The 26,138-nt window shown below is 34.8% G+C and overlaps 4 protein-coding genes and 1 long non-coding RNA gene across 7 annotated transcripts in view; 1 reads left to right on the forward strand and 4 right to left on the reverse strand.

Annotated features, from left to right (window-relative positions):
- The first annotated feature begins 169 nt into the window (after nt 1-169).
- Nucleotides 170-23,155, forward strand: LOC135169314 (uncharacterized). Its single transcript, XR_010300197.1, has 3 exons — nt 170-439; nt 509-576; nt 23,027-23,155. It is a non-coding gene; the product is annotated as an uncharacterized LOC135169314 (long non-coding RNA).
- LOC135169306 (uncharacterized) lies at nt 899-6,665 on the reverse strand. Of its 2 annotated transcripts, XM_064134185.1 has the most exons (6): nt 6,223-6,665; nt 5,897-6,136; nt 5,023-5,615; nt 2,291-4,693; nt 1,512-1,655; nt 929-1,389 (listed from the first exon to the last, which is right to left on the reverse strand). In XM_064134185.1, exons 2-6 carry the CDS (start codon nt 6,132-6,134, stop codon nt 1,192-1,194), a joined length of 3,576 nt encoding a protein of 1,191 aa, XP_063990255.1. In that variant the 5' UTR covers nt 6,135-6,136; nt 6,223-6,665; the 3' UTR covers nt 929-1,191. The 2 variants fall into 2 exon arrangements, with proteins under 2 accessions (XP_063990254.1, XP_063990255.1); XM_064134184.1 differs by lacking the exon at nt 6,223-6,665 and having other exon boundaries at nt 899-1,389; nt 5,897-6,185.
- LOC135169311 (uncharacterized) lies at nt 6,736-11,490 on the reverse strand. Its single transcript, XM_064134198.1, has 4 exons — nt 11,382-11,490; nt 11,135-11,230; nt 8,989-9,159; nt 6,736-8,092 (listed from the first exon to the last, which is right to left on the reverse strand). The coding sequence occupies exons 1-4, from the start codon at nt 11,473-11,475 to the stop codon at nt 7,872-7,874; spliced, it is 582 nt and encodes a 193-aa protein (XP_063990268.1). The 5' UTR covers nt 11,476-11,490; the 3' UTR covers nt 6,736-7,871.
- On the reverse strand, nt 13,774-16,274 carry LOC135169312 (uncharacterized). Its single transcript, XM_064134199.1, has 3 exons — nt 15,048-16,274; nt 14,446-14,577; nt 13,774-14,262 (listed from the first exon to the last, which is right to left on the reverse strand). Exons 1-3 carry the CDS (start codon nt 15,094-15,096, stop codon nt 14,042-14,044), a joined length of 402 nt encoding a protein of 133 aa, XP_063990269.1. The 5' UTR covers nt 15,097-16,274; the 3' UTR covers nt 13,774-14,041.
- The window catches only part of LOC135169308 (polypeptide N-acetylgalactosaminyltransferase 2), a 129,906-nt gene continuing 120,166 nt past the window's right edge, over nt 16,399-26,138 (reverse strand). For both annotated transcript variants that reach the window (XM_064134194.1, XM_064134195.1), the window contains 7 exons: nt 25,472-25,570; nt 23,763-23,830; nt 23,037-23,288; nt 21,946-22,161; nt 21,051-21,270; nt 20,411-20,621; nt 16,399-19,535 (listed from right to left, as the gene is read on the reverse strand). In XM_064134194.1, the coding sequence (XP_063990264.1) occupies nt 19,266-19,535; nt 20,411-20,621; nt 21,051-21,270; nt 21,946-22,161; nt 23,037-23,288; nt 23,763-23,830; nt 25,472-25,570 (1,336 nt within the window). In that variant the 3' untranslated portion in view covers nt 16,399-19,265. The remainder of the gene's footprint in view (nt 19,536-20,410; nt 20,622-21,050; nt 21,271-21,945; nt 22,162-23,036; nt 23,289-23,762; nt 23,831-25,471; nt 25,571-26,138) is intronic.

The raw sequence follows: 26,138 nt of genomic DNA on the forward strand, positions 1-26,138 counted from the left end.
CACACAACAATGATTGGCAGCGACATCTGACGACTGTAGCTGGATAGCAAATTTTGTTGTGAAACTTTGTCAAATTTATTTATTCATTTTTATTCCAGGGGGGTATTCTCGAGGTAATTATGAGGTCCTTTGTCTCGAGACTCTTGGAGTTGACAGGATTTCTGATAATGTTTGAGGTTATGGCAAATTTGGAGAATTTTTTTTATTGATTTGGTGACATGTTGTTTGTGTTCTGGCGAAAGGGGGTTAGGGGGTCCAAGGGGACGCTCAGCTGATTAAATCCGACCTGGAGGGGATGATCGAGGTCTCTGGGTGAATCGGGTGTATTCGTGAATGGGGGGGATCGCGCCAATTGTACGTGATAATTCGGTGATGTTGGAAATTTGATTAGCGGGACAGTGAGGATTCGAGCGTTTGAGGACGACCCGGGGCTAGTGACGTAAGTAGACAATTCACAGAATGGAAATTACATTAATTTAATAACTTTATGTTGATTTTGCGCTTTCAGATCTTTGGTGCTCTATCTGGAGAGCGAAGAATTAATTCAGTGAGGAGCTGGACCAGGATGAGGATGTGGTGAGATGAAAATTACAATTTTCCTGCGATTTTTCGCTTTTGAATGGAAACATTGCGATCATGATTATCTTCGAATTTCTAATTTTCATTGGATATGTGAATTGTTTTGCAAAAATCACGTCCTTGACGATTGTCTGCATGTGTGTGGGTAGGTGGCTACACACTTAGAGTCATGTCTCCAGAACTGTCATTGTTGCTGGAGAACAGAGGGTCCAAATCCTCAAATTTCCAGCGAAAAGACATAAATATTTTCCTTTGATTTCCCTGATAAGAGATCCAATGATTTTAGACAGAAAAGACACTTGTCATCCCCAAATTAATTAACTAACTCCATATTTATTCTTATCTTTCATTCACTAATCACAAATTTATGTTGAAAATGATTAAAAAATGTCTATTGTCACAAAAACCGGAAATAAAATGAATCAAAGTCGCGATTTTTCTTTCCATTGAAGATTAAATTGTTTTCTGGAATGAACTCTCATTGCACCGTAAATGGGAAAGTGTCAGTTTGCGATTGAAAACATTAATTATTAATTATAAAAAAAAATAAACGAGTCAATAATGTTATGAACAACGAGTACGTCGGGGCGAATGAGGACAGTCATGCGTTCCTCATGTATTCCGAGGGTTTCGCCGGCTGGAGATGTCCCTTTCGTCAGCGTCTTTCGGACTACCAGCGGCAGCTGGGAGGGTTGGGGTAGTCTGAGCTGGGGGAGGTTTTCGTTGGAAGTCGTCCGGAAAATTTTGCTCCACAAGCTCCTCCAGTTTTTTTGACAGAAGTTCAATCCTATCAGTACAATCTTTATCGTTCTAGATGAGAGAAAAAGAAAATACCTCTGACTATTGTTTTCAATAATTTTTGGTTCTTAAAAAAGTCTTTCAGTAACGAGAGGGGAAGTTTTCAATGTTAATGTGGTTTAAACGTTACAAACCTTGTGAAAAACTTTGGAATTGTGCACAATTTTCCTGAAATCTCGAATCACATGCTCGACTTTTCTGTAAACATGATTTTTTAATTTGTACCCGATTGTCTCCAGGAACATTGGACACTTGATCACCCTTCGATAATCTTCAATCTGAAAGAGGGAAAATAGCTTAAGTTTTCTGAAAGTGGCGATACCTTGTTTTTAAATAAAACAAATTATCAATATTGAATATTAAATAAATAATCAATATTCAGTTTATAGGAGACGACCCCCGGAAAATTTTCTCGGAAAAATATTTCTTCAATAAAAAAAAACTATTTTTCGTTAAGTTCTCATTCCTTAAGTGACCATGTAACTTACCATCAGAATAAAAATTTCAATCCGATTATTGTGTAGCGTGAAATTATTATCTTGAAAAATAAAAATTGTTAGGCTCTGCCTAAGGTCGTTATTGAGGGCATAAAAATTAGTTTTTCGATAAATAAACATTTCATTCTAGAAAACAATGGGATTGAAAATTTTATTCTGAAGATCAGTCAAATGGCGAAAAAGTGAGACTTCATCCGGAATAATTTTTCCCAGGAAATTCTTTTCCAGAGAAATCCTTCCAAAACGTTTTCTCCGAGGTCTTTATTCCAGGACTAATATCTCCTAAAATGAGATATTAAAACCGAAAAGGGCTTTCACCAGAATCGCCCAAAACCACTAGCAATCACAATCGAAATTCCCCAAAATTTTCAATTTAATTCTGTCGATATATCGATCAAATGTACTTGTGCTCTTACACCAAAATTGGAGGATCCATCAGCCTCCTTGGGGCCGTCCCCTGGGAACTTGAAGACCCTGGTGGCATCCATCCTCCACAAAATCCTATAGATTCCTAAGAGTTTCTCAACAGCAGCCGGTCCCAGCGAATGACTCTGCTGTTTTCTCCTGGAGCTGTACCAAACGGACCAGCCCTTATCATTCGATTGTCCCTTTCCCTTTCTCTGCCTTCCCGAAGCTACCCTCGGCGCACTGTCCACCTCACCCTCCAGGACACTCCCGATTTCAGTCTCTCTGGACGGCTCCACACTCTCCAATCCCTTCTGCGAGGACATCTTCGACGAAGTTGGCTTTGTCACAGTGGAGAATCTCCTGACGGTCTCCGAGTACGTCGCCTTCCCCACGACATCGACGAGGGTCATGACAGCGATGGTATGACTGGTCTCGAGGGAGAAGGACGTCTGGGTGTCCTCACGAGGCTTCTCCCAAGGTGCGACACTCTCAACGTCTCTCCTCCCATCGACTCCCTCTTCACCAACGTCCGGACAATTTGATGGAACGTCACTTTTCCCCACGTTGTTCAACGTCTGGATCAACCAGGAGTCCGTCTTCACGTTCGTTCGCTGTCCATCACCAGTGGGACTGGCATCCACTGTCATCGACTTGACATTGTCCTCCTCCTCTTCTTCAGAAGCTTCATAATTCGAATCGAAGTCATCGTCTTTCCCTTTGCATTCCCCGAATCTCTTCTTGACGTTCAGAGCGTCCAGGAGAAGCTCAGCGGAGGCACAGGCAGCCTTCCAAGTCACGTCCTTCCGAACGTCCTGGGAGCAGGTCGAGGACGACGATGAGGTGACGTTTGAGAAGTTCCCTTTGTCAAAACTGATGTCACGGACTCCTTCGTCCGGCTTTCGCTGATCGAAGAAAGCTGCTGGGGGCTTGGGGACTTCATCAGCCTGTGGACAGCTCTTCTTGAACCCCAGCGCTTCGTTCTTACGAGAACGCCTGGACTGGCCTTTTTTCTTGGGGACGTTGTAGCTCCCGGGCTTCATGTAGACCTTCGTATCCTCAATGTTGTTTGAAGGTTTCACCGAAGTCGTCTGATCCTCCAGAATTTGGCTGGCAGTCCAGGGAGCACTTTGGATCATCCTCATGTTCTTCAGGGTTTTTAATTGACGATTCGCGTCCATCTTCGATGTCCCCACGATGTCGAAGGCACTTCTTGGGGTTCTGGTGCCCCAGACGTTCTGCGATGGCGACGAGGGATCGTCCCGGTTCCTCATGCTTGCGAACCATGCGGAGAGGTTGATCGCTTCGCCCTCGGAGGAGTTATCAACTCTCTGGGACTCTATTTGGCTGACCAGCGTTACATTGGAGGGATTGGAGTAGAAGAGGGTTGAGTGGGATGGACCTGAGGAGATGCTGGGGCTCCAGATGTTCATCGTTGTCTCGATGTTTGTCGTCTCGGGTTGAGCGATCATCAAGGCTGGAACCGTCTGCAAGTTCTTGACGTTTCGGGAATTATCGGTTATCGTCCATTTTGTTCTGACTTTACTCTCTCTCGCTAGCGACAACCACCGCGGCTTCTGGTCACCTCCCTGGACCGGGTACGAAACGTTACGCTGGGTCTTGACGACCTGAGATGTTGTGATGGGACCTGGACAAGTGCTGAAGAGGCTGTAGTTGAGGTAGAGCGAGACGTCACCTGGAAAAGATGACGTGTGAGAGGGATTCTCTTGTTGGGATTCGTCCGAGCTGGTGTCCAACTTCTTGAAGTTCTTCGTGATGTTCTCGAGGAGCGTCGACGTCGCTGACTCCCAAGCCTTGAAGGACCTTTGGAGGTCTTTATCGAACTTCTGGGAGAGGGAAAGGTTCGGCTGTTTGTTCAGGTAATTGTCCAGGGCCAACCAGCCGTTGCTGATTCGTAAGAAGGAGTTCATGAGGTCCTGACCGAATGCTCTGTCATTCAGGTAAATTGGGAAACAGGTGGCGGACTTTGACAGCGCGATTTTTGTCGCTAAGGAGAGACTCAACAGCCAGTCCCTGCGGTAGGTTGTGGTGGAGCTCTTCAGGAGGGTCTCCATCTCGGTACAACCGAGGTAAATCATTCTTCGGAGGACCTCAGGCGACTGGAGATCTTCAGGGTGACAGGTTTGGGTGTCCACGGTCTTGGAGGGCTTCGGGTAGTCGTCGAGGTACCAGGATTTATAGGCCTTTTGGGTACTGTCTGATTTTAGGGGGAGGAGGACGTTGTTGGTGTCGTCGTCTTTCTCCGCGTCTAAGGAAGTGCTGCAGAGGGCGGAGACCATCTTCTCGGCTTCGATGGTAAAGTCGAAGTTTGAGGAGTCGTCGAAGTACTTGTCGAGTTTATAAGTTTTGGGGGGAAGCGAGGGAGGGGTGGAGGTCTTGGGGGGTTCAGCCATCTGTTGGATAGGGGTTAATTTTTATTTATCGAGAAATTGAAAGTAAAAGGGAGTCAAACCCAGAGACTTTGAGAGAAAATTTGATTAAATTGTTGTTAATAAATTTCGCTGTTTTACTGTACAATTTTTTTTACAGTTTATTTCAACAAGGATTTATTTAGAAAATTCAATTTATGGGTATTTCGACTAAAATATTTTGGATAAAAATTTTTTAGTGGAAATAAACTGCAAATTCATGTGCAATTTAATTGCAATTTAAGACAATTTCCTAAGAAATTCGCTAAATTTCTTTGTGAACTTTTTTCTGAGTCAACCAAATGTTTACTCACCTCGAAAATTGATTCATTCAAGTTCAATTGATTTTCACAAGTCAATGAACTCCTCTCAGGACCCAAAACCTCAGAGGGCTGGAGTTTTGTGGCAGAGTTTGGGCCCATTTTCTCATTAAAATAATTAGTAAAGTTGGAAGGTAATTGTACATGACTGGAAACACTTGCTGGGCTGTTGGAAAAACTGGTGGAAGTGTTTCCATAATTTTTGGTGGTAGTGTAAGTCGTTGGGATGGGGTAATAGGGTGGCTGTTGGGTTTGCTGAACACCTTGATGGGACAATTGAGCTGGGGATCGATCGTGGATCAGACAAAATTGCTGGGACTCGTGGGGTTTGTAGTAGGTTTGGGGTATTGCTGAGGGATTGTATGTGGAGAAGGTTTCGGTGGCGGCAGGTTGAGTGTAACACGTGGGGCTTTGGAGGTAGACTGGATTCAGGGATGGCAGGGATGGAGTCATCTGATTCTGGAGGGGATCGTACAAGACCACTGGTGATGGGAAAGGAATCGCCTGTTGGAGAGCCACTTGCGGGTATTCCTTATACCGGGGGCGGGATTTCTGGTGCCATTTCAGAGATTTTACTCCCCTAAAGTCTGAAACCATTTCATGTTCACTATTTTTTTCTGATAATATTTACAAACTAATTAGCACCAAACCAATGAGTGATTAAAGGAATAATTACTAGATTTATTTACGAGTCCAAATGAGATCGAACTTTTTTTTAAATTTTGCACTGTTTTCGAAAATCTTTCAATTTACCACAAAAGTGGAGCCACTTTAATTGTCGATTTTTTCTGATAATATTTACACTAAAAAATTATCTGCACTAAAATAACTGGTAATTAGTGGAACTAATAAATATGAAAATTCAAACCTTGTGCTCTTAAAGTATAATGAGAATTATTAGTGACTGGATGTCTTCGCACATCAGGAAATGTCGATTGAACTTGGGGAACTCCACAGTAAGCATTGTACGATGTATACACCAGCGGTTGCTGGGGTAAAATTACTGATGGAGCTGACGTCGAGGTCTGGTAAATTCCTGGGGTTAATCCTGAGGGTTCTAGATGGGATCGACTGGTCGATTCCACTGGAATCCCCGGATAAATCATCACTGAACCAAAAATAAAAAATTCCATAGATCTTATTGAACTGACAGTTGATCAGATAAATTGACACCAGGAGAATGTCAATAAGTACCTGGATTTTGTGGATTAATTTCTGGGAAGAAATTGCCGCTGACTCTCCAAAGGAATTCATGACTTTACTTTGTATACAACGAGAGATTCAATCAAAAAATTCAATCGACTCATTAATGGACATGAGCAATGTTGGGTTAGACGAGATGACCTTCGTATTTTGGATTAGTTGAAAATCTTTCACAGTTTATAAGGTCTCTTCAACAATTGTAGGACGTGATGATGAGCCAGAGACTTCTGTAACTGGAGTAACTGACAAAGTATTCCTGACGCAAGTGAAAAATATCAAAATTGAAATGTTCGGTTGCTACTGATAACAACGATGAAGCGATTTTGGATTAAAAACATTTGAACATTCGAAAAACATTTTTAAAATTTTGAATTCATCCGAGAAATAGTGAGCTCACTAAAGAATTATTAAGACTCCATAAAAACAGGATTAAAAAATAATAAACAGACGATCAACTGAGGTGATGATATCTGGAAAAATGTGAATAAATAAATAACAAGAATATTTCTAATTTTACCCAACTTTTTATATTTTTACCATCATTTTATAACATACTCCAGTTCAATTAAATTATCATTGTATTTGCTTTAATTCAAACGCTACACACAGAACATTTCGTTAGTCTTCAAACTTTAAATTTAATTTTCCTTTTTTTTTTTTCTTAATGGAATAAAATAGTAAAGAGTGCCGAATCTATTGACGACACCTGAGAAGAAATGTTCTTCCAATAGTTACACATGAATATTATAAATGACAGATGTTGAATGATTGAGAAATTTATTTGAAAAATTTAGTGTAAAAAAAACATTCTCATCATTTCATTTAATCCGTGGTAAATTTATATCGGCCATCGGATCTAATATTTCAGTGAAACGATTGGAAAATTGTCTTCCCATGGGGTCGGTATCCAAGGCAGTGAGGAAATATACGAGGCGACTGGTGATGCGAATAACATCCCACGCACGAGAATTGGCCCGTTTTATTGAGTAATTAATTAATTAATAATTAACTTAATATTATCAATGTTCAATAATTTAATACGACTCTCTAGACTCTTTTCATCGTCTTCTCAACGTTAAAACTGCATTATCGGTGATAACGATTTATTCTCCTCTGTCTCATTAACGAATCCAAAATTGTGCAATTTTTTATTTGACGGCAATTGAATTAAGCGTATAATTAATTCAAGTGGAATGAGATGGTGACAATTGTGTTGTTTTTTTTTACTCAATTATTTGGAACGTTTTTAGGGAATTTTTTTCGTTTGCAAGTTCATATTTTTTTATTTCATTGAAATTATCTTCGGAAAATTATTTTTCAATTTCGTCTACTGGTTTTCCCGTTATTCGTAGAGTTCATCGGGCTTATTTATGACATTTTGTTGCTAAAAATGAAAAAAAATCTTTTGCTTTTGGTATTTGTGAATGAGGAGATGCATCGCAACGCCGGTTAACAACGCAACAAACAACGTTAACATTATCTTTTGATTTTCTCCCCGAAAATGGGATCATTCAGGTGGATAATCCCATTATTATCACCACCACTCAGTACCCACGATGCCCCTCTCTCATTTATCATTTTAATTTTTAACATTTTTTTTTTATTTGCAATTGTTTTGGTTCTTCATTAATCTAGAGAATTTAATTACCAACGAAGGAACGGTAGACGGTACCCATAACACACAGGAACATCAGAACGAGATGCGCTGATTTGTTTAAAATTGTTGTTGCTCCGTTGCATTTGTCGGTGAGGCAAGAGCACACTTCTTGTCGACCACCAAAACCACCACGTTGGTAGCAACGGCCTTTGTAGTTTGATTCGTCGTATCCACAGGTTCGAATTACTCGAGTTTCAGGTACAACTGGAAATTATAGGACAGATGATGGACAACTTGTTGAGACGGATTTTTATTTATTTTTTAATAACTGTCTGATTGACCACGAAGATATCGGAAAGAGTTATTGAATTTCTGGGGTTTTTTCAATTTGTTGACGGATATTATTGAAAAATTCTGTTGGTTCTTTGGGCTTTGCGATATTATTATCAGATTTTTTGGAGAGAAAATATCGATGAAATGTTTTTTAATAATTTTCATACATAATCGGCATTTAAATATCAATTATAATTAAATGAATCATTTTTTTCTAGTTTATTGCAATAGAGTTGACGTTTGTGTGGAAAAAACGTAAAACTACGAAAACGAAATTTATTTATTGAAATATATTGAAATCACCATCAGTGGCAGTTCAGTAATTTATAAAAATTAGAAAATAAATGCCAGAAATCATGAGATATTTTTAAAAAACAAAGATTTGTCGTAAATTAGAAATAAAAACTCCACAGCTGAATTTTTTTCAATTTTTTGCTTTCATTTCTTCAATGAAAAATCAATAAAAAATGAATTAATTACTAGAAAATCTAAGCTACTAAATTTTCTATGGAAAAAATTATCATACAAACAAACTTGTAGAATGTGCCAAAGAGCAACTAAATTTTCAAGGAAAATTTCCATTTCTTTTTCATGCAAATCTTCAACACTAAATTTTTTTTCTTCTTTTAGACATTTTTGTCTTATCGTTTAAAACTGTTAAACATTTTTTAGAATAATTTCAAATAATAGTTGTCTTCTGCAGTTGATAATTAATCTTCAATTTCCCTTTTTTACTCTTAAATCGATTACACGAATGATAGAATAATGCAAAATCGTTATCTCAAGAGTGATGAACTTCATATAATAATGAATGAGAGAAAGCTTACGTCCATTCACTCCAAATTCAATGGACTGCACAGTTTTTCGGCACATGGTGTACTTGGTACCCCCAGGTCCGAGGTTATCACAGCTTCTTAATAATTCCTCAGGAGGAATGGGCTTTGCACATCTGGTGTCCTCGTGGCTGTTACAGACATAGCACTGCAGACCATTGACTCCTGAAACAAGAGCCAAGTAAGTAACTAAATATAAAGTACAAAAGACCCTAAAGAGTGAATAATAAATGTAAATTATAAAAGACCCAAATGAGTGAATAATTTTCAGGACATTCCGTATATAATTATTATCCATTCGAGATGCTTAATACAATAAATAATTAAATAAATTGCACAGTAAAAAAATTAATTGCTCTATTTTGTCTACGTGTTTTCCTGGAATTGTTGAATTCGAATTTTAATGAAGTTTAAAATGCTTTTCATTTTTATTCTTCATTCCTTCAATCGGTTTCACAATTAAATTATCTAATTTGCGGGAAGTTTATCGATAATTTTTTTTTACTCATTTTTATTAATAATTATGTACCAAAAACGAATTTCCCAATTGGTTTTACAGTTGAATCATTCGATTTACGTGAAAATTATCGATAATTTTTCTTTCTTCATTTTTATTAATAATTATATACCAAAAAGGGACTTTCCATTGGACATTTGATATTCGAAATCGTTCTATTTTATAAAACGAGTTTAAAAAAATCAGGAAATGGTTTAATTTTCAATAAAAAAATTTCTGAATTGAAAAAATATATTTTCTCAATTCTGAATTAAAAAAATTGATTTGAGTTAGGAATGAAAGTAGAAACACGTAGGGAAGTTTCGATTACTAACTGGGACTCAGTACAAAATGATATATCGATTATTTGGGAATGTTTCCATTTGTGGAAACCGAGGCGATTTGTAGGAATTGAGTCCAGCGGACTCCAACCTGGTGACAATCTCCGGGGTTTGTTCGGCAGTTCTGAAAATCAATGTAGCTAGTACCTACAAAGATGGCCTAGAAAATATGCCCGACGCCAACTTGTCGGCTTCCCAATCTCCCAAATAATTGACGAATTAAAAAAACAATGAATTCATTCGTAACGAGACATTTATTCTCACAAATCAACACTCGATTGAATCGAACGAATAAAATCATTGGAAATTGGCGATTCCCACTAACAACTACATATTCTCAACTGATAAACTATTATCCCTCATTATGTAATTATATAAATAGTTATATAAACCAGAGTTTTCTACACTTTTTAACCATTTAAATACGAAATAAAAAATACCGAAGGACTTCTCATATTTTTATAAACAAAATTTGGAGATTTTTAATCATTAAAAACAGCGCAAATGATTCTAAAATCAGTTTCAAGATTAATTGCAAATATAAATGAATATGAACGTGAAGATAAACAAATAAATGCTCTGGCTCTCCAGAAAGTCTCAAAAACTTCATCAGGAATCCAATTTTAAATCATCCCCTCTCCTAAAAAAGATATGAATGACGATAAAAATAACTTTTCTCGTTTTCTCATCTTCATTCGTGATATTTCCCGGAAATAAATTCCTTAATGATCGTCGACCCATCCAATATTTTCCAATCAAATCAACATCAGTGCCGTATGCACTTATCACTAATTAACAAACTCCCAATAAAAGAGTCAGTGAATTTCTCATAATGAAACCCAATGCATTTCCTCTCTCTCTCACTCTCATTCATCATTCCCCATGGATTCTCCCGTTTCCCTTCAGGGGGTTTCCCTTGTGCGGGTAGACGCGCGCACCCCAGGTTATCATCGATCCAGACCTGCGCAGGGGTGGCCCGAGGGTGCGGAGACAAAGGAAAAATCCAAATAATTCAAAATTTCGGTCGAATTTCAGTGAAAAAAAAATCATAAAAATCTTTAAATCACTTAAAAATCATTTTCGATTATTATCAATAGCAAAAATCCTTTTCTGAATTAATCACCAGGACTTAAAGGCCCTCCATAGTCCCCTAAGGCCCACCAAAACGGAGATAAATAAAAAAAAACAAAAAACGAAATTAAATTTTCCTTTTTCTAAGCAAAATTAAACGTTGAAAAATTGTTTGAAAAATCTAAAAACCACGTGATTACTTGGGTAGATCGTAATGATCCTTTGAACTTACCGGAATGACCCAGAAACACACAGGCAGTGCATATTGCAATGATAATGTGGCCCTTCATCCTTTTTCCTTTGAAATAATCCACACGAAACAGATTTTCTATTAAAAAATAAGCGCAAAATATAATTAATTAATTCACACTGAAGCAGTTTCTTCAACAAATACTGAACAATATTGCGATTGATTTCAATTGATGAATCGTTATGAACTTTGATTACAATTGGGGGGGAAGTGAGGGGGGGCGACCTACCGACCGAGCGACCCCAAGACTTCGAGAGCTCGGATTGCACTGTTGATGCCAGTCGTATCTGGTTGGCACGACACTCCCACCACCCTCTCGGCATCAAATATAGAATTTCTCACAGCACTAACACTTGGAGACTGTGGGCATGTGTGCGGAGACCCTCGGGAATCGACGCAGGGGACGGGAGATTTTTTTTTTTTCGGAGTGGGGAGTTCTCGTTGGGGTTTTGTGGTTTTCCCGAGGGGTCGATCGATATTAGGAAATTAATTTTTAGGGAGAAGTTTTACTGGAAAATTTTTATATGTACTGATAATGATTATCGCGTGATAAGAAATTTAAATCGTAATTTACGGTGGTTTTTAACTCGTTAATTGCGAATTCGAAAATGTTAATTGGGAGTTTTTAAAGGGAAATTGAAATTTGTAGAAATGTAATTTACGATTTTTAAAATATTAATTATGAGGCGTAAATTGAGAGTTCTCATTTTGGAAATTGAAATGTCAGGAAATTTTGATTGAGTTTGAAGACGTGAAAACAGAATTTTTTAATTGCTCGCAATTAATCGAATTAAAGTGAGATGTTAGGGTTCAATTATTATTTGAAAATCTGATGACGAATTAACATTTTTTTAATCAATATTAAATGCGAAGAAATCATTCATCAATTTTGTATATTAAATCGAACTTTACCAAAATAATCAGTAGAGAATTATAAATAATGAATAAATTAGAAATCAAACGAAACGGGGACTAATTGTTATTTCTTGATTATTAAATACTGCATTTGTCAATCAATTCATTAAACATTTATCCCCGAAGAAATAACAAAAATTGGTTTTGAAAAATCAATTCATAACAGCACATCTTTTATTCTAAATCTTTCCTCCCATAATTTTCCTAATGAAAGAAAACTCGTAACTCAATTAAATTGAAATTCATAACAATAAATTTTATCATTATCATAAGTTACTATAATAATTAATAAAAAAATTTAAACGATCAACTAATTAAAAATCGAACGAAGCAGAAATGAATAGTTATTCTCTAATTATGAAATGGTGCATCTATCAATTAATTCATTAATCATTTACCTCAGGAAAAATAGATTTTTCGAAATCAATTTTTCCTTTCTTTGACGATCAAAAAATCCAAAAAAATTATTGGATCGATGCTTCATTATGTTACTCCACTTATCCACGAAGGCCAACTCCAGTAATTTGCAAAGATTATTCGAAAGGTGAGGTATGACCCCATAGGACTGTAAATTTTATCAAATAAAAGCGTAAAGTGGTCTCGGGCGCGACACAGAGAGCCTCGTGAAGTGGATAATGTCTCTTTTCCTGTGACACGAAACTCGTCTCGTGCCTCACACATTTACAAAACCATCGGGCTTTTAACATCATGTGCTGAGTGGTCTTGAGACAGTTAGATCATTGTCCATGTCCATAGCTTCTCCCGATTTCTGACTGATAAATTTTTTTCCTCATTTTGTAAACGTCAATTGGGCTTAGTCAATTGAATTGACGAGTTGTAAAGGCTCTTACGATATCAGTACCACCCAGGAAGAGTCGCACAACAATGTGTCAATGGTTATTTCGTGCCAATGTCGACTCTACGCACGCGAAATAGACCGGATCCCTCGAATGCACCGAGGGCACGCACGTAATCAATTCAGCATCATTCACTCATTCATTCATTGATGTAATCGGTAGGTGAGGGATTAAGGATTAGTTTATTGCAACGTGACATTATTTTTCTTTATTACTGGGAAAAGATTTTTTTTTAATTTACCAAAATTTAAAATAGAAAATGATAAATATATAAACGAGTGTTTGAATGATTTTGCACATAAAAGTAGTAAGTTGTTAATATATTTAATTAATTTTTTATTATATTCTGATAGATAGATAAATATTAACTCATTCATTCGTTGATGTAATTGGTAGGTGAGGGATTAAGAATTAGTTTATTGCAACGTGACATTATTTTTCTTTATTACTGGGAAAAGATTTTTTTCTAATTTACCAAAGTTTAAAATAGAAAATGATAAATATATATTATATTTAAAAATGAGTGTTTACATCATTTTATGTGTAAAATAATTCAAGTAATCAATTGTTAACATATTTAATTTAATTTTTTATGATATTCTGAGGAATAGAAAAATATTCAGTCATTCACTCAATTATTCATTAATGTAATCGTTAAGAGAGGGATTAAGGAGTAATTTATTGCGACGTGAAATTATGTTTTTGATGGCTGGGAGAAGCAATTTTGTAGGGAATTTACAAATAGAAAAATATGAAATGATAGTGAATATATGTTATACTTAACAAGTGAGTATTTAAATCATTTTATTTGTAAAATAAATTAAGTAGTAATTTCTTCATATATTTAATTTTAACTTAATTTTTTAGTGCAATTTGATGGATTATTAAATAACATAAATAAATAGATCTGTAAGGATAAAGTTCTACGGTTTTTTAAGAGAGAATTTGAGGTGAATTCTGGTGTTGCTAAATTCAATTTGTACTAATTAATAACAAAAAAAATTGAGTTAACGATTTTTTATTTAAGGATAAGTCCATATGATTGACAAAATGCAAATACACGATTTTTAAATTATTATTATTAAAGGATATTCATTTAATAAATAGATTTTTTTCATCAATTTTTTAAGTGAAAAAACGTGAAAATTATGGGACTCAGAAGGACCCAATTTTGATTATCAGGAGTGGAAGAGGAATTACAACCCTCGGCGTTTTTACATTCACAGATATATTGATAGCTGTCTTTACTGTATTTTCCCTTGTAACAGACATTCTCTTCAGGTCCGTGGACAGCACATTCGCGAACTACGAAAGGCTCATTTGGATCCTTGAAATAAACTAGAGACTTCATCAATAAAAATTAATTTCAAATTTTAGGCCAAAGGTCACTGCAGGAAATTTTTTGATCAAATTAATTCAGAAATTACCAAAGTAATGTTTTTGCGATGCACTGCATTTATTATTATCAGTCGTGATAAAAAAATTTCATGCAAAACTCCAATTTTTTTTTATTGAACTCACACATGGAAATTATTTTTCGACAGTAATTATGGGTGTTGGGGCAATATTGAAGGTGTCTGGGGTCCACTTCCTTCTCGGTACAGTTGATATCTTTCAAATTATCACATTGATAGCACTGAATTGCGTTGCACGCTATGTAAACATTAAATTATCAAATGGGAGCGATAAAATTCGTGGTAAATATTAGGCGTAACGTTGAACCGTTTTGTATTTTTAGGCGATTCATCTGTTATTTACAAATTATTTTTGTTGATAAACTGACTAAATATTAGAGGATTAAATTCCAGTAGATGAAGAAAATAATAATCCGACAAATTAGAAAATTAGTTTGACTAACCCACGTATACAAATAATATGTAAATATTGATTATGAAATGAGAGCGATAACATTCGTACTAATTACTAAACGTAATGATGGAAAAATTTTTAGTTTTAGGCGATTCATCTATTATTTACTAATCATGATTGTTGATAAATTGGATGAATAATAGAGGATTGAAATCGTCCAAAATGCGATGATTAAATTTTGTTCGATGAATCAATTCCAATAAATGAAGAAAATAATAATGCGATAAATTAGAAAATTAGTTTGACTGGCTCACGTGCATAAAGGAAGACGACTGAGATGAAAATTATTACACAATGAACCATTGTGGGCAGTGATACTGGAAATTGCGAGTTTTATCCCACTCAGCATCCTCTTAAAATCGTAGTCATTCTTAAAATCCCGTCTGAACCGGTTAATTTCGGACATGAAATGCTGGATGTCGTTACTCATTTTCGACGGTGACAGTTTGTCGCGTGAAGATATCTCCAGATTAGTAGTTAAATTAACAGTTTTAATAATGAGAATGAATTTATTAATTGTTCCTCATTCATAATTTTGATAAAAAAATCGCTTATTATCTAATTAAAATATTTTCGCCGGTAATTACTGACCAAGAAATCGAGTTTCGTGTCGAATTCATTTAGACTTTAGAGTTGAATTCAAATGTTCAATTAAAAAATAAAATTGTCGATTAAAAATGTCACATTTTCGCACATTAAATTTTTTTATTATTTATCATCGTTCGTGGGGTATAGTAAATATTGTTAGAATCACTGAATTAACTCGTAATTTATAATTTCGCGATCGTGAAATGGAACGTAATTCCGAATAAAAATATTGATTCAATTTTTTTAATTATAATTACGAAAAAGGTTTAGCGCTTGAGATGGAATGAACATTTCTCGTATATTTCCAGTACAAATTATTAATTAATCTTGGCCAAGGACATTGTCGTGTGATGCTAAAAAGACTGTTAAGTGGCCTAAAGAGTTCACGCTAATTCCACCCGCGGAAAACATCGATCAAAAAATAAATTCAATAAATATTCAATAATATAGATTAATGAATAATAATCAATAATAAATATCACTCTCATTTGAAAGTTATTTACTTTAACCGAATGAGATATTCTACCAACTGAGGTGTTATCTTTCGATGGTATCATACAACTTTTTCAAATCTGAGAGAAAAAAAAGGAAACACGTGAATTTTTCTGGAAAAATCTTTTAAAATAAATAATTTTCAAGTTACTTTATAGAATACTATGATACCGCTGCGTCAAACTGTTTATTCACCCACGGAAGATAACTGTTATAATATTTTAATGAATAAAATGAATACTGGGGTCATTTTTCAATTATTAAATTCTTTTGAATTAATAACGAAAAAAATAAAAAAGGTAATTTCCGATTTTTTTCTGGAATCATTCCCCAAACTTTGAATTCATTTTATTCTTGCAATCTGATAGAATAAATAAATAAATACAGAAATGAATAAACGAATGAATAAAGAAATGAATAAATTCAATTCAATTTTTTTAAACCGCATTTAATTTGTCAATAATATCTTCAATTAAATTCTTTCCTCATTTTGGAGATTTTGTCATAAAAAAAACAACTCTGGTATTTTATTGCTTTCATTTTTTATTAACCAAAAAGTTTTTCAGCTAGATTATTTGTTATAGGAGATAACTCAGTGATGTACACACAATCGTTATTATACAGTTGCAAAATATGGGATGAATGCCTCTCATAGGACTCATTCATCTCTGAAATACAATTGTTATGATGTTTTTGATGAGTAAAGTGAGGGTTGGAGTTTTATGATTGTTTAATTTCATATCTAGAGTTCATCCAGATATTTTTTTAATTATTCATTCAGGGACAGCCAAGTTTTGTGCAATTTTGTGGAGATCCCTCTCTACATTCAATTATTTTTAATTAATGATGAATTCAATTATCAATTTCATCGATTAAATTGTTGTTTGATCAAATTTGAAACAAATGATTATTCAGCAACATTTAAATACACTATAAAATACTCGATTATTTGTTGTTCGCAAATGAATCGACAGAATTTAGTAGTGAAGTAAAACGAGATTTGAACTCATGAATGAGGTGAGTTTTTGAGTAATATCTCTAAATCTAAGAGAGATAGCACAATTTTTGTCATAACATCTATTGTAGTACTCCATTTTCTTCACAAAAAAGTTTATAACAAAAATTGCGTTATCTCGCTTAGATTTCTAGATATTCATCAAAAATCGATCGATGACAAAAAGTGGTTTATGTTGTTTTACCACTTCGTTACTGAATTTTTTGAATTTTCAAAAATAATATCGAAATATATATCAGGTTTGCAAAAGTTGAATAAGAAAATCGAATGGATAAGACTGTTTTTCACGGAAGATAAAAATAGCGGAAGTACCGGAAAGGTCTCAATCCCAATATAAATAAGAGAAATTGTTGTTGATAATTTCACTCTCAAATAATTCCTCAATTAAGGAAAGATTTTTTTTGATTGTTGATATATTATTGCACTTGGCTTATCAATCATCCCTTTTATGGCTTCGTTATCATGAAAATTTGGACTACTTACTATTTTACATTTTACCTTATTCATTATGATTAATCTTAACAGCTAATATGTATAGTCTTATATTATTTCTAAATGCTCATATTTACATAATATGGTAATTTAGTTTTCATTACCCAAAGTGATTCTTTCATAACTGTTTTTTGTTACAAATTAAAAAAATTTTGCGATCTCATACGAGATATTTTCAAAATCAGTCGCAACTTTTTTTTGAGTTTATCTTCTTTTGAATTCTGTTTCGTTAATTTACTTTTGATTTTGATTTTTCAACATAAAATCACAGAAAATTGTTCTCCTAATGTATAAATATATTCTCGGATGTGAATGATTATCCATTTTCAGCATTATTTTTATTACAAAAAGCTTTTTATATTAAATTCCAATGACATTCAAACACCGAAACAATTTCGTCCACTCTAATAATTCCCTTTTAAGTATTCAGGAATATTATTCATCAAATTTTTGAATATATTATTAACAATATACGACAACTAAAATACAATTATACAATTTATTACAAAAATAAATCTCTGCGTAAGCATTGCGCGACAGTTTTACAAATTGGAGACTCATTTTTAAAATTCTCAATTTATCACGAAGACCAAAATTATTGTAAAATTGCGAGATATAATTTTCGGTAAATTATTGACAAAAATGGAAGAATTATTTTGTTTGATTTTTGTTTGGAATATTTTATCGGCACAGATGTCCACGCAAAATTGCAATATTATTTACAAACATGAAATATAAGACTAGGAAAATTCTAAAGGAAGAGTACGATTTTACGTTTTGTTAATGTTCAGTGGGAGATGACGAAACTGTCGACTATTTTAAAGAAAATGTCAAGCTATATTTTCCAGGGGATTATTTCCCTCAAAAAAAATCTCTCCACATTTATCCCCAATTTCAATATTTCTCCAACGAACAATTTTTGATTGAAACGATAGTCCCCCGAACATTACGAAAAATAAACATTCGTCAAATGTATATTCTGGCCATAAGTAAGTACATCAGCTGGAAAAAGTCTTAAAGTCTCGAAATTTTTTCGTAAAAAAAAGTCCAGGGAAGATACATTATATAAAATCATTAGTCAAGTTGACTTATAAATATAGTCGTATGATACAGAAAGTACATTACAGAAAAATCTCAAGCATCAATCGATATATGTAATTAACTGATTAGTTTATAAACCTCGATTTCTCGTATAATTGGAAGCTTTTACAAGCACACGGTGCCACGGGCACCACCTAGACACTCAATGATAGTCATTTGAGATCTCCCTCGGCTCCTTCATCAAATTCCATCGTCTCTTATCCATTTACTAACGATCAATTAATAAGAATTCGATCCACAGAAAAAATAATTCTTGAAATTATTGTTTCAGTATCTGCAGTCGAAATCATTTTCGTAGGACTACTGATTAATTAGTGATCAATTAATTATGTAACTATTCCGGTAATGACTGAACTCTGCAGAAAAATTCCAGTGCTAAAAAAATTAGGATTAACAAACAGTAATGATTTTTATGGAATAATAATTGAATCAAGTCGACAGTTTCCCCTGAATTTCCTACAAAATTTGCAAAATGCTAAATATTTCGAAAAAAAATCAATAGTGAGTAACGTTAGTCACGTTGTGCGTCACGTTGTCCCCTGATTTTTCTATAAGATTTGCAATATGATAAATATTTAAATAAATTTAATAGCGAGTCACGTTCTGAACAAAATCTTCAACTCAAGAATTATTTTTTTCTGTGCAATTATGAGCGTCAATTAAAATTCTGAGTATTCTCCCCCTCCCTCTTCACCAGATAATAAAAAAAACGTCAAACGCAGATGAATAACAATTGATAATTAATAATAATTTCACGGATGGACTACTAATTCCACACGAGGGACTAATGCCCATGATTGTAGAGGTGCCACCGTTGGGATTCAGCGCTTGAGTCACATTTCTCAGCAGTTATGCCTCGTTGTGCATGGAATCTTGAGTCCATGCACACTGGGATCCTCGAGTGACGAATTAAGCCACCCTCGAGGTGTCGCCATTTCTGATTCTCACTGCCATCGCATATCTGCATGAGTAGTGTCGTGCCTTTGGCATACATCGGGAGAGTCAAGCACAGGTCGTGATGTTTGATTAAACCGTCCTTTGTTAGGCTCCATTCCTACAACGAGTATTACATTATAGTTACCAGACAAAATATATTGTCATCGATTTTTGTTGTTCGATTTTTTATGGAAATGTGTGGAAAGGTTTTACGCCTTTTGGAAGGGTATCAATGTCCTTTTTCATTTATTTTTTAAGAACAAAATCATGTGGTTTCAATGATTTTTGGGACTAGGAGATCCCCAAAAATTATAAATATAAATAAATAAATATCTATATATATATTCCAATTGAGAAAGACTGGGGAACGTTTTTAAATACGATTTTGAATAAATATTGAGAACCAGGTGAATAGGGGGAGAAATTAGAAATAAGGACCGATCAATGTTAACAGGGAGGGGGGAGGACTAAATTAGAGAGATGAGTGGAGAGATTAAATTCTAAATTAGTAAAAAATACTGTTTGAGAATTTTTCTTTATTTCTGAATTGTTGGAGCCCCTTTTTCTGAGAAAATAAGAAGTACTCGTGACAAAAAAAAATTGATTAGAAATTACATTAGAATATTTAAGAAGCCAAATTACTTGAGGTAACAAATAAACAGAAATATAATTTTTAATAATGTTTTTTGTTGCCAACGCTCATTACTTCATTATAAAAATGGGCTTTAAAAAATCAGAATTTTTTTACATTTTTTCAAACAAACTTTTTTTGATAAATGACTTATGTACAAAGTATTAACAGTTTTGGTATTTCATCTGTTTGAAAAAATGTACAAAAAATTGAAACGTTATTATCTCAAATCCGGAGACTATGAAATATTAAGTTTTTTTAATAATTAAAAAAAGAATAAAACATTGTATTTTTTATCTATTATTTTCATGGGGAAGGAAATTAAGAAAAATAGTGATTTAGTGAGGATTGAGAATATTTACCTGATTACCACCAGTATCGTGACAAGGATAGAGACCTACGTTGCCGTCTAACAAATGGCCCATGCTATCTAGACAGGCATTACCCTGTTTGAGAGCACCACCTGGACCACCTTCACTAGTCGGTATCACTAATTCTGGATAAACGTTCTTCAAATACCAACTGAAGGGCTTACAGCCCAATGCTCTCTTCAATTCCAGTCTGTCTTGGATGCTGGAAGAACATAAAATTTATTAGAGACGCAATTCCAACCGTAATATTATCATTCTACTCAAACTAATTGACTAAAACGTTGAATGAAGAAAAGAGATTTTTGAAAAATTCATATACTTTCATTTAGTAAATTGCTCGATGAAAATCCAACACAACTGACGCATTTTATTACAAAATACTATTTTTTAATTTTTTTTACTAGAAAATATGAATTTCAATGAATAATTCATGGCAACTCTCGAATTTCCATCTCGTTGATTTTAAAATGCTATTGAAATTCACAACTAGAAATTGTTCGAGGATTCATTTCTCCCTGAAGTAATGCCAGAGATAGTAAAAATCGAGTGTCTTCACACTGAATTTTACAACTAAGAGCTCCCCGTGCTTTTGTACTCAACACCCCCTAAAAAATTCTAGAAAGGGTCGTACTTTCCGTAAGGGATATTGCGCGCCAGTGGCACAGCGTTGTAATAAAAATGTTTGTAGTCATCCATCCAGACTTCAGCAGCACGTCGTGTGTTTCTCGCGAAGACATTTCCACTTCCTCCAGGGAATGAGTATGGATGACGTTTTCGGAAGACATGGCCAACACGTGAGCACGGAATTATCTCTAAACTTCCACCGCACTGCCAAACTCGAAACGATATTTCTGAAAGTGAATACATGAAGAGGTTCATAATATCATGACGACCTGTGTCATTATCAATTCTTCTCCTGTCTTTGGATTTTTTATTTTCAGAAATGAGTCTGAAAGAAAATAATGTGAATGTGCATTCACTATTTCTATTGCTTCCCTCATCCCTTGGATAAAAAGTCACTAGAAAATTTTGGTATACATTCAAATGAATGTTGAATATCACTGATTTTTGAGACAACTGATTTTTGAGAAGAAAATTAAATAATTCAAATGAAGATAATTAATTAATTTGGAAATAAATAGATGAATTGAGGTTCGGGTCCATTAACTTTACAATAAAAACTTCAAGACATATGTGAATTAATGTGACATATTACAGTTAAAAAACCATTACATAACTCCTGCAGAACAACTAATTATTAAAAAGAAATTAAAAAAACAAACTGAAAATAAATTAATGAAAGAAGATCCGGTTCCATCAACTTTAGAACGTAATTTAAATTATTTATATCTCTACTAATGAAAGTATTTTCCCTATTTTCCTATTTTTCCTTAAAAAAATCTTTTTTCAAAATAATCAAAATTTTTTTTCTACTTTTTTCACATCAAATCTCTAATTGTCACGATCATTAATGTGATTTTTATTTATAATAAAGGACAATGTAATTATATAAATATGATACTCACCCAAGTTTTCTCCTCCCCACACATCCATTTGCGTGTCATATTTCCCCAGCTTTTCGAAATAAGCTTTATTAATAACAAATAACCCCCCAGCAATCATGGGTGTCCTGATGGCTTGGGTTGGATCCTTCTGTCTCGACTGTCTCTCAAGTTGGCTCAAGTACTCCCACTTGAACACGAGACTCCAGTCGAAGCCCCCTCTGAGGTCTGCCGAAGCACCTGAATCGAGAACAAACCATAATTGAACTTCCCCTTTCTCTTTTCCCTGGACAATGTGATGTTATCGATTTTCTCAACTTCCTGACATTTTTCTAATCCCACAATCTCTTCTGAGCAAAAAATTTTTCTGGGGTTTAGAATTGAATAAACGAAATCAATTCAATTAGAATCGATTGAGAATATTTTTTGCTAAACTTTCAGCTCCAGATAGAATGAATAGAACTAATTAACGAGTCCTTCAATCAAGATTGACTTACGTAATTTGTCTCGACGAATAATAATTATCGCAATAATAATGATATTCATAATTATAAAATAAGTATTTTATATTATTAAATTCTTAATATAATGTTCAGACATTTCCTTAATGCTCAAAAATATAATAATGAAGATTTCAAAAAAATTCATTATTTAAACAGTTCTCCATAATTTATGATTTAAACGATTCAAAAATGAATAAAACTCTTCATCCAATTGTCGAAGCACTTCAAACACTGAAAACCTAACAAAATCAATAATTAAATATCTAAAAATCATAAATCGAAGTGATTCAAGTCCCTAAATCAAATACCGAGATCAATCGATCTGTCTCTTGTCAATAAAACTTTCAACAAAAAATACAAGTCAATTATTCGATTCAACCGGTGAACGTTTTAAAAATTCTGAATTTAATTTCGTCTACTGCAGCTCAATAAACAAAGAGAAATTGTTGAAGGTGTGGAAGATCTCAATAAATGTTATTATATTTACATTAATATTATTTTCAATTGACTAATGCGATCATCTCTAATTGCAACCCAGTGATTTATTTAACAATTGAGATGTCACTTCTTCGTGACGAAATTTCATTGATTTATCGATTCAGTTGTAGGTACCTATGTACTGGAAGTTATCCATACTGATGACATCGATGACAGGACACACAACACGACTTGGATCCTCATCGACCCTCTCCAGCAGTGGCTCCAGCCAGTCGGCATTACATTCGCAATGTGAATCCAGAAATGTCAAAACACTGGCTGTTGCTGCATCTGCACCACGAACACGTGACCTCATCAGACCCTCGCGTTTCTCGTTTCTTATCACGCGAACTTTGTGGATTCTAGACAGTTCCTCACCATCTTCGGCTGGAAATGAATAAGTCGATCGAGTTTTATGGCACTGCGAGATGAAGGTGGATTTTTGGAATGAGATTTTGTGGAATGTCTGGCTGTCCCTTAAAAATTTGATGTTTTTCATGTTCATAGGGGTTTGTGAAGTGGAAATTATGAGGTTTTAGAATTTTTCTAGTTCCTCTTTACGATATTCTGAGGAAATTATGATGGGATAAAGATGTTGGAGATAAAATAGAAAACTTATCAAATGAAAGTTGATTTTTAATTTGATATTTTGCATTTTTTTTGTACTATTCAAGAGATTCAATAATTTATCTAGTTTATCTAGTTTATTTATTCAGTAGTTCACAGTAGTGAGAACTCAAAACTATTTTTGTATTTTTTTTAAAGTAAATGGAGAGAAAAAAATTGTAGAAATTACCGCGCTATTTAATAACATTTTTCAAATGCATACTATTCATTAAAATTATTTAATTAATTACTCACGATGATCACTGAAGTCATCCACCAGAATAATCTCTTTGATCAAGTGTTCAGGGCTCCTGTTCAAAACACTGAAACAATATCCGGTGAATAAATCAGCATCGAAATGGTAAATCCACTTAAGCCAGCTCATCCCTCAGTCGAGTTTTTGGACAATATCTCCGAATCTAAACGAGATACCGCTATTTTCATCATAACATTTATTGTAGAACTCAATTCGCTCCTCAAAAAAGTTAATAACAAAAATTTCGCTATCTCCCCTAGATTTCGAGATATTCATCAAAAACCGAGCAACAATCAAAAGTGAGATATCTCGTTTTACCCCTTCGCCACTGAAATAATTCATTGCGCTGATAAAAATTCAATTTAAATACCAAAATATCGAGACGACAAGCAAGAAAAATGAGTGACTTAATTTCGCGGGTACGGGAGTGATTTATAGGACAGAGGTGGCGAAAGAAAAATCCGAGGTCAAAGTACAGTCGTTGGTGGTGGCGAACGTGGTGGAATGACGATTAAAAAATTCCATCGTTCGCTATCGCTCCATAATGTCAACTCAATGGAGAAAGGACAACGTGGTATCCAAGAATGTTTTCTCATTTCCGATTTCCAATGGAAAACTCAGCCCATTTCCGCTGGGATCGGACATCCACATGTTGTTTTATCGATTCCAAGCAATAAAATTGAACGAAATAAATCGACAACCGAGAACTTTTATCGGCAAATAAATTTCTTTTTTATGATTTTTCAAAAAAATTTTATCGTCTCACATTCGTTGCTTTCTGTTCAATATCAAAATAGGGTATCGTCCGGCCAAGCGGCGAAAAATGCCGTTTTATGGGACGGCGTGAGATTAGCAGCGCGAGCCGAAGGCGGGATTCGGCTGCCTTCGGCTCGCGCTGCTACCACGTCGTCCTTGAACGGCACTTTTCTGGACGTGGCTGACATACTATTTTTCCGGACATGGAACGCTATTTTTTCTGAATACAATGTTTATTGTAAGACCACGAAGATATCGAAAAAATCTGTAGTCAAGTTGCAAAACGAGAAAAGTGTTTTTTCCCAATTCGATTTATTGGATCAACTGAATTGTAATGAAGTGGCCGAAATAGACCATTAGAGTTGACTCATCAAATGAGTCACATTCTTTTTGTTCTCGCCATCTCATGAAATCATCATAACGTTTTATATATGTCGCTTGCGATTTATCAGGTAGAGTATCATTAAAATAAATTTGTTCTTCTTCCAGTATTTCGCGAGGTACATCACTGTCATCACTCGTCATAAATTGGGTAATATATTCCTCACTCATTTTTATCGTCCTTCATCGATCTCCAATTCGTAATTAATTACACATCACATATTTTACGCTAACAATTTCGAAGAGATTAGGAGAATGCGACGTGTTGCACAGTCAAATTTGTCGACAACTAGACTTTATTAAGATGACGGTGTCATCGTCACAATAGCATTTTCTATTTCAAGGCTCATTGTCAAATTACGAAGAACATTGAAAAAGTTGGTTTGAGTCGGGAAGGAGCTATCACCGACCATGAAGACAGTATTTTCTAGACGAGGACTTATTTTTCATGACAGAAGACCAGAAAATCATTTTCTTTCCTCTAAACTACGAAGAAAAATATTATTTTTCTGCCTCGAGACCGGAAAAATTATCTTTAATTCGTCCTGAGAATTCTCATATTATGTTTTACCTGACAACTGTACGTAGAAGAGTCGATCTAGCCTCATTATGGAATGTAATTATCACGGAAGTTGGGGGCAAATCTCGTCTCCACTGCTTCAATCGGCACCTGAAATTAAAAAGAAAGAGGGGAAAAATTACAAAGAGTTGGTGAGAGCAATTTCTAATTTTTTTTTTTTTTTTTTCCCAGCGAACAAATTATATCTCCTCTTTATTTCAGCGGTGATAATGATCGGACGCCCGACGGAGTTCAGCGGATAACGATCTCACAAATTTTTACAAGCTATTCGCGACAGGGAACGAACGAATAAATAACTGAATGGACGGTGATAACAGTCCGGGCACTGGCGCAACGGCTTATCGCACTGTCCCGTGGGAAAAAAAGGAGACAGAGGTGTTTGTGGAACAATCTGTCGCACTCTTTTCGTTTTTTGCCGAAGTGGATGCCATCAATTTGAGAGGCTCGGTGCGCTGATTTTTTTTTTGTGGTCCATATCACCACCTGTGCTGATGCTGGCGCCGTAATAATTACTGGAATGACCCAATTTTCACGATATTTTGATTTTCTGACGGAGTGTGAAATCACATCGGGGGAAATATTCAATAGAAATTACGAAAGTCAATTTCGCTGACCACTCGCTATTTTTGCTGATCAAATTGCAGATAAAAATTACTGA

This window comes from Diachasmimorpha longicaudata, chromosome 14 (genome assembly GCF_034640455.1).
Source record: "Diachasmimorpha longicaudata isolate KC_UGA_2023 chromosome 14, iyDiaLong2, whole genome shotgun sequence".
In the NCBI taxonomy this organism is placed as follows: domain Eukaryota; kingdom Metazoa; phylum Arthropoda; class Insecta; order Hymenoptera; family Braconidae; genus Diachasmimorpha; species Diachasmimorpha longicaudata.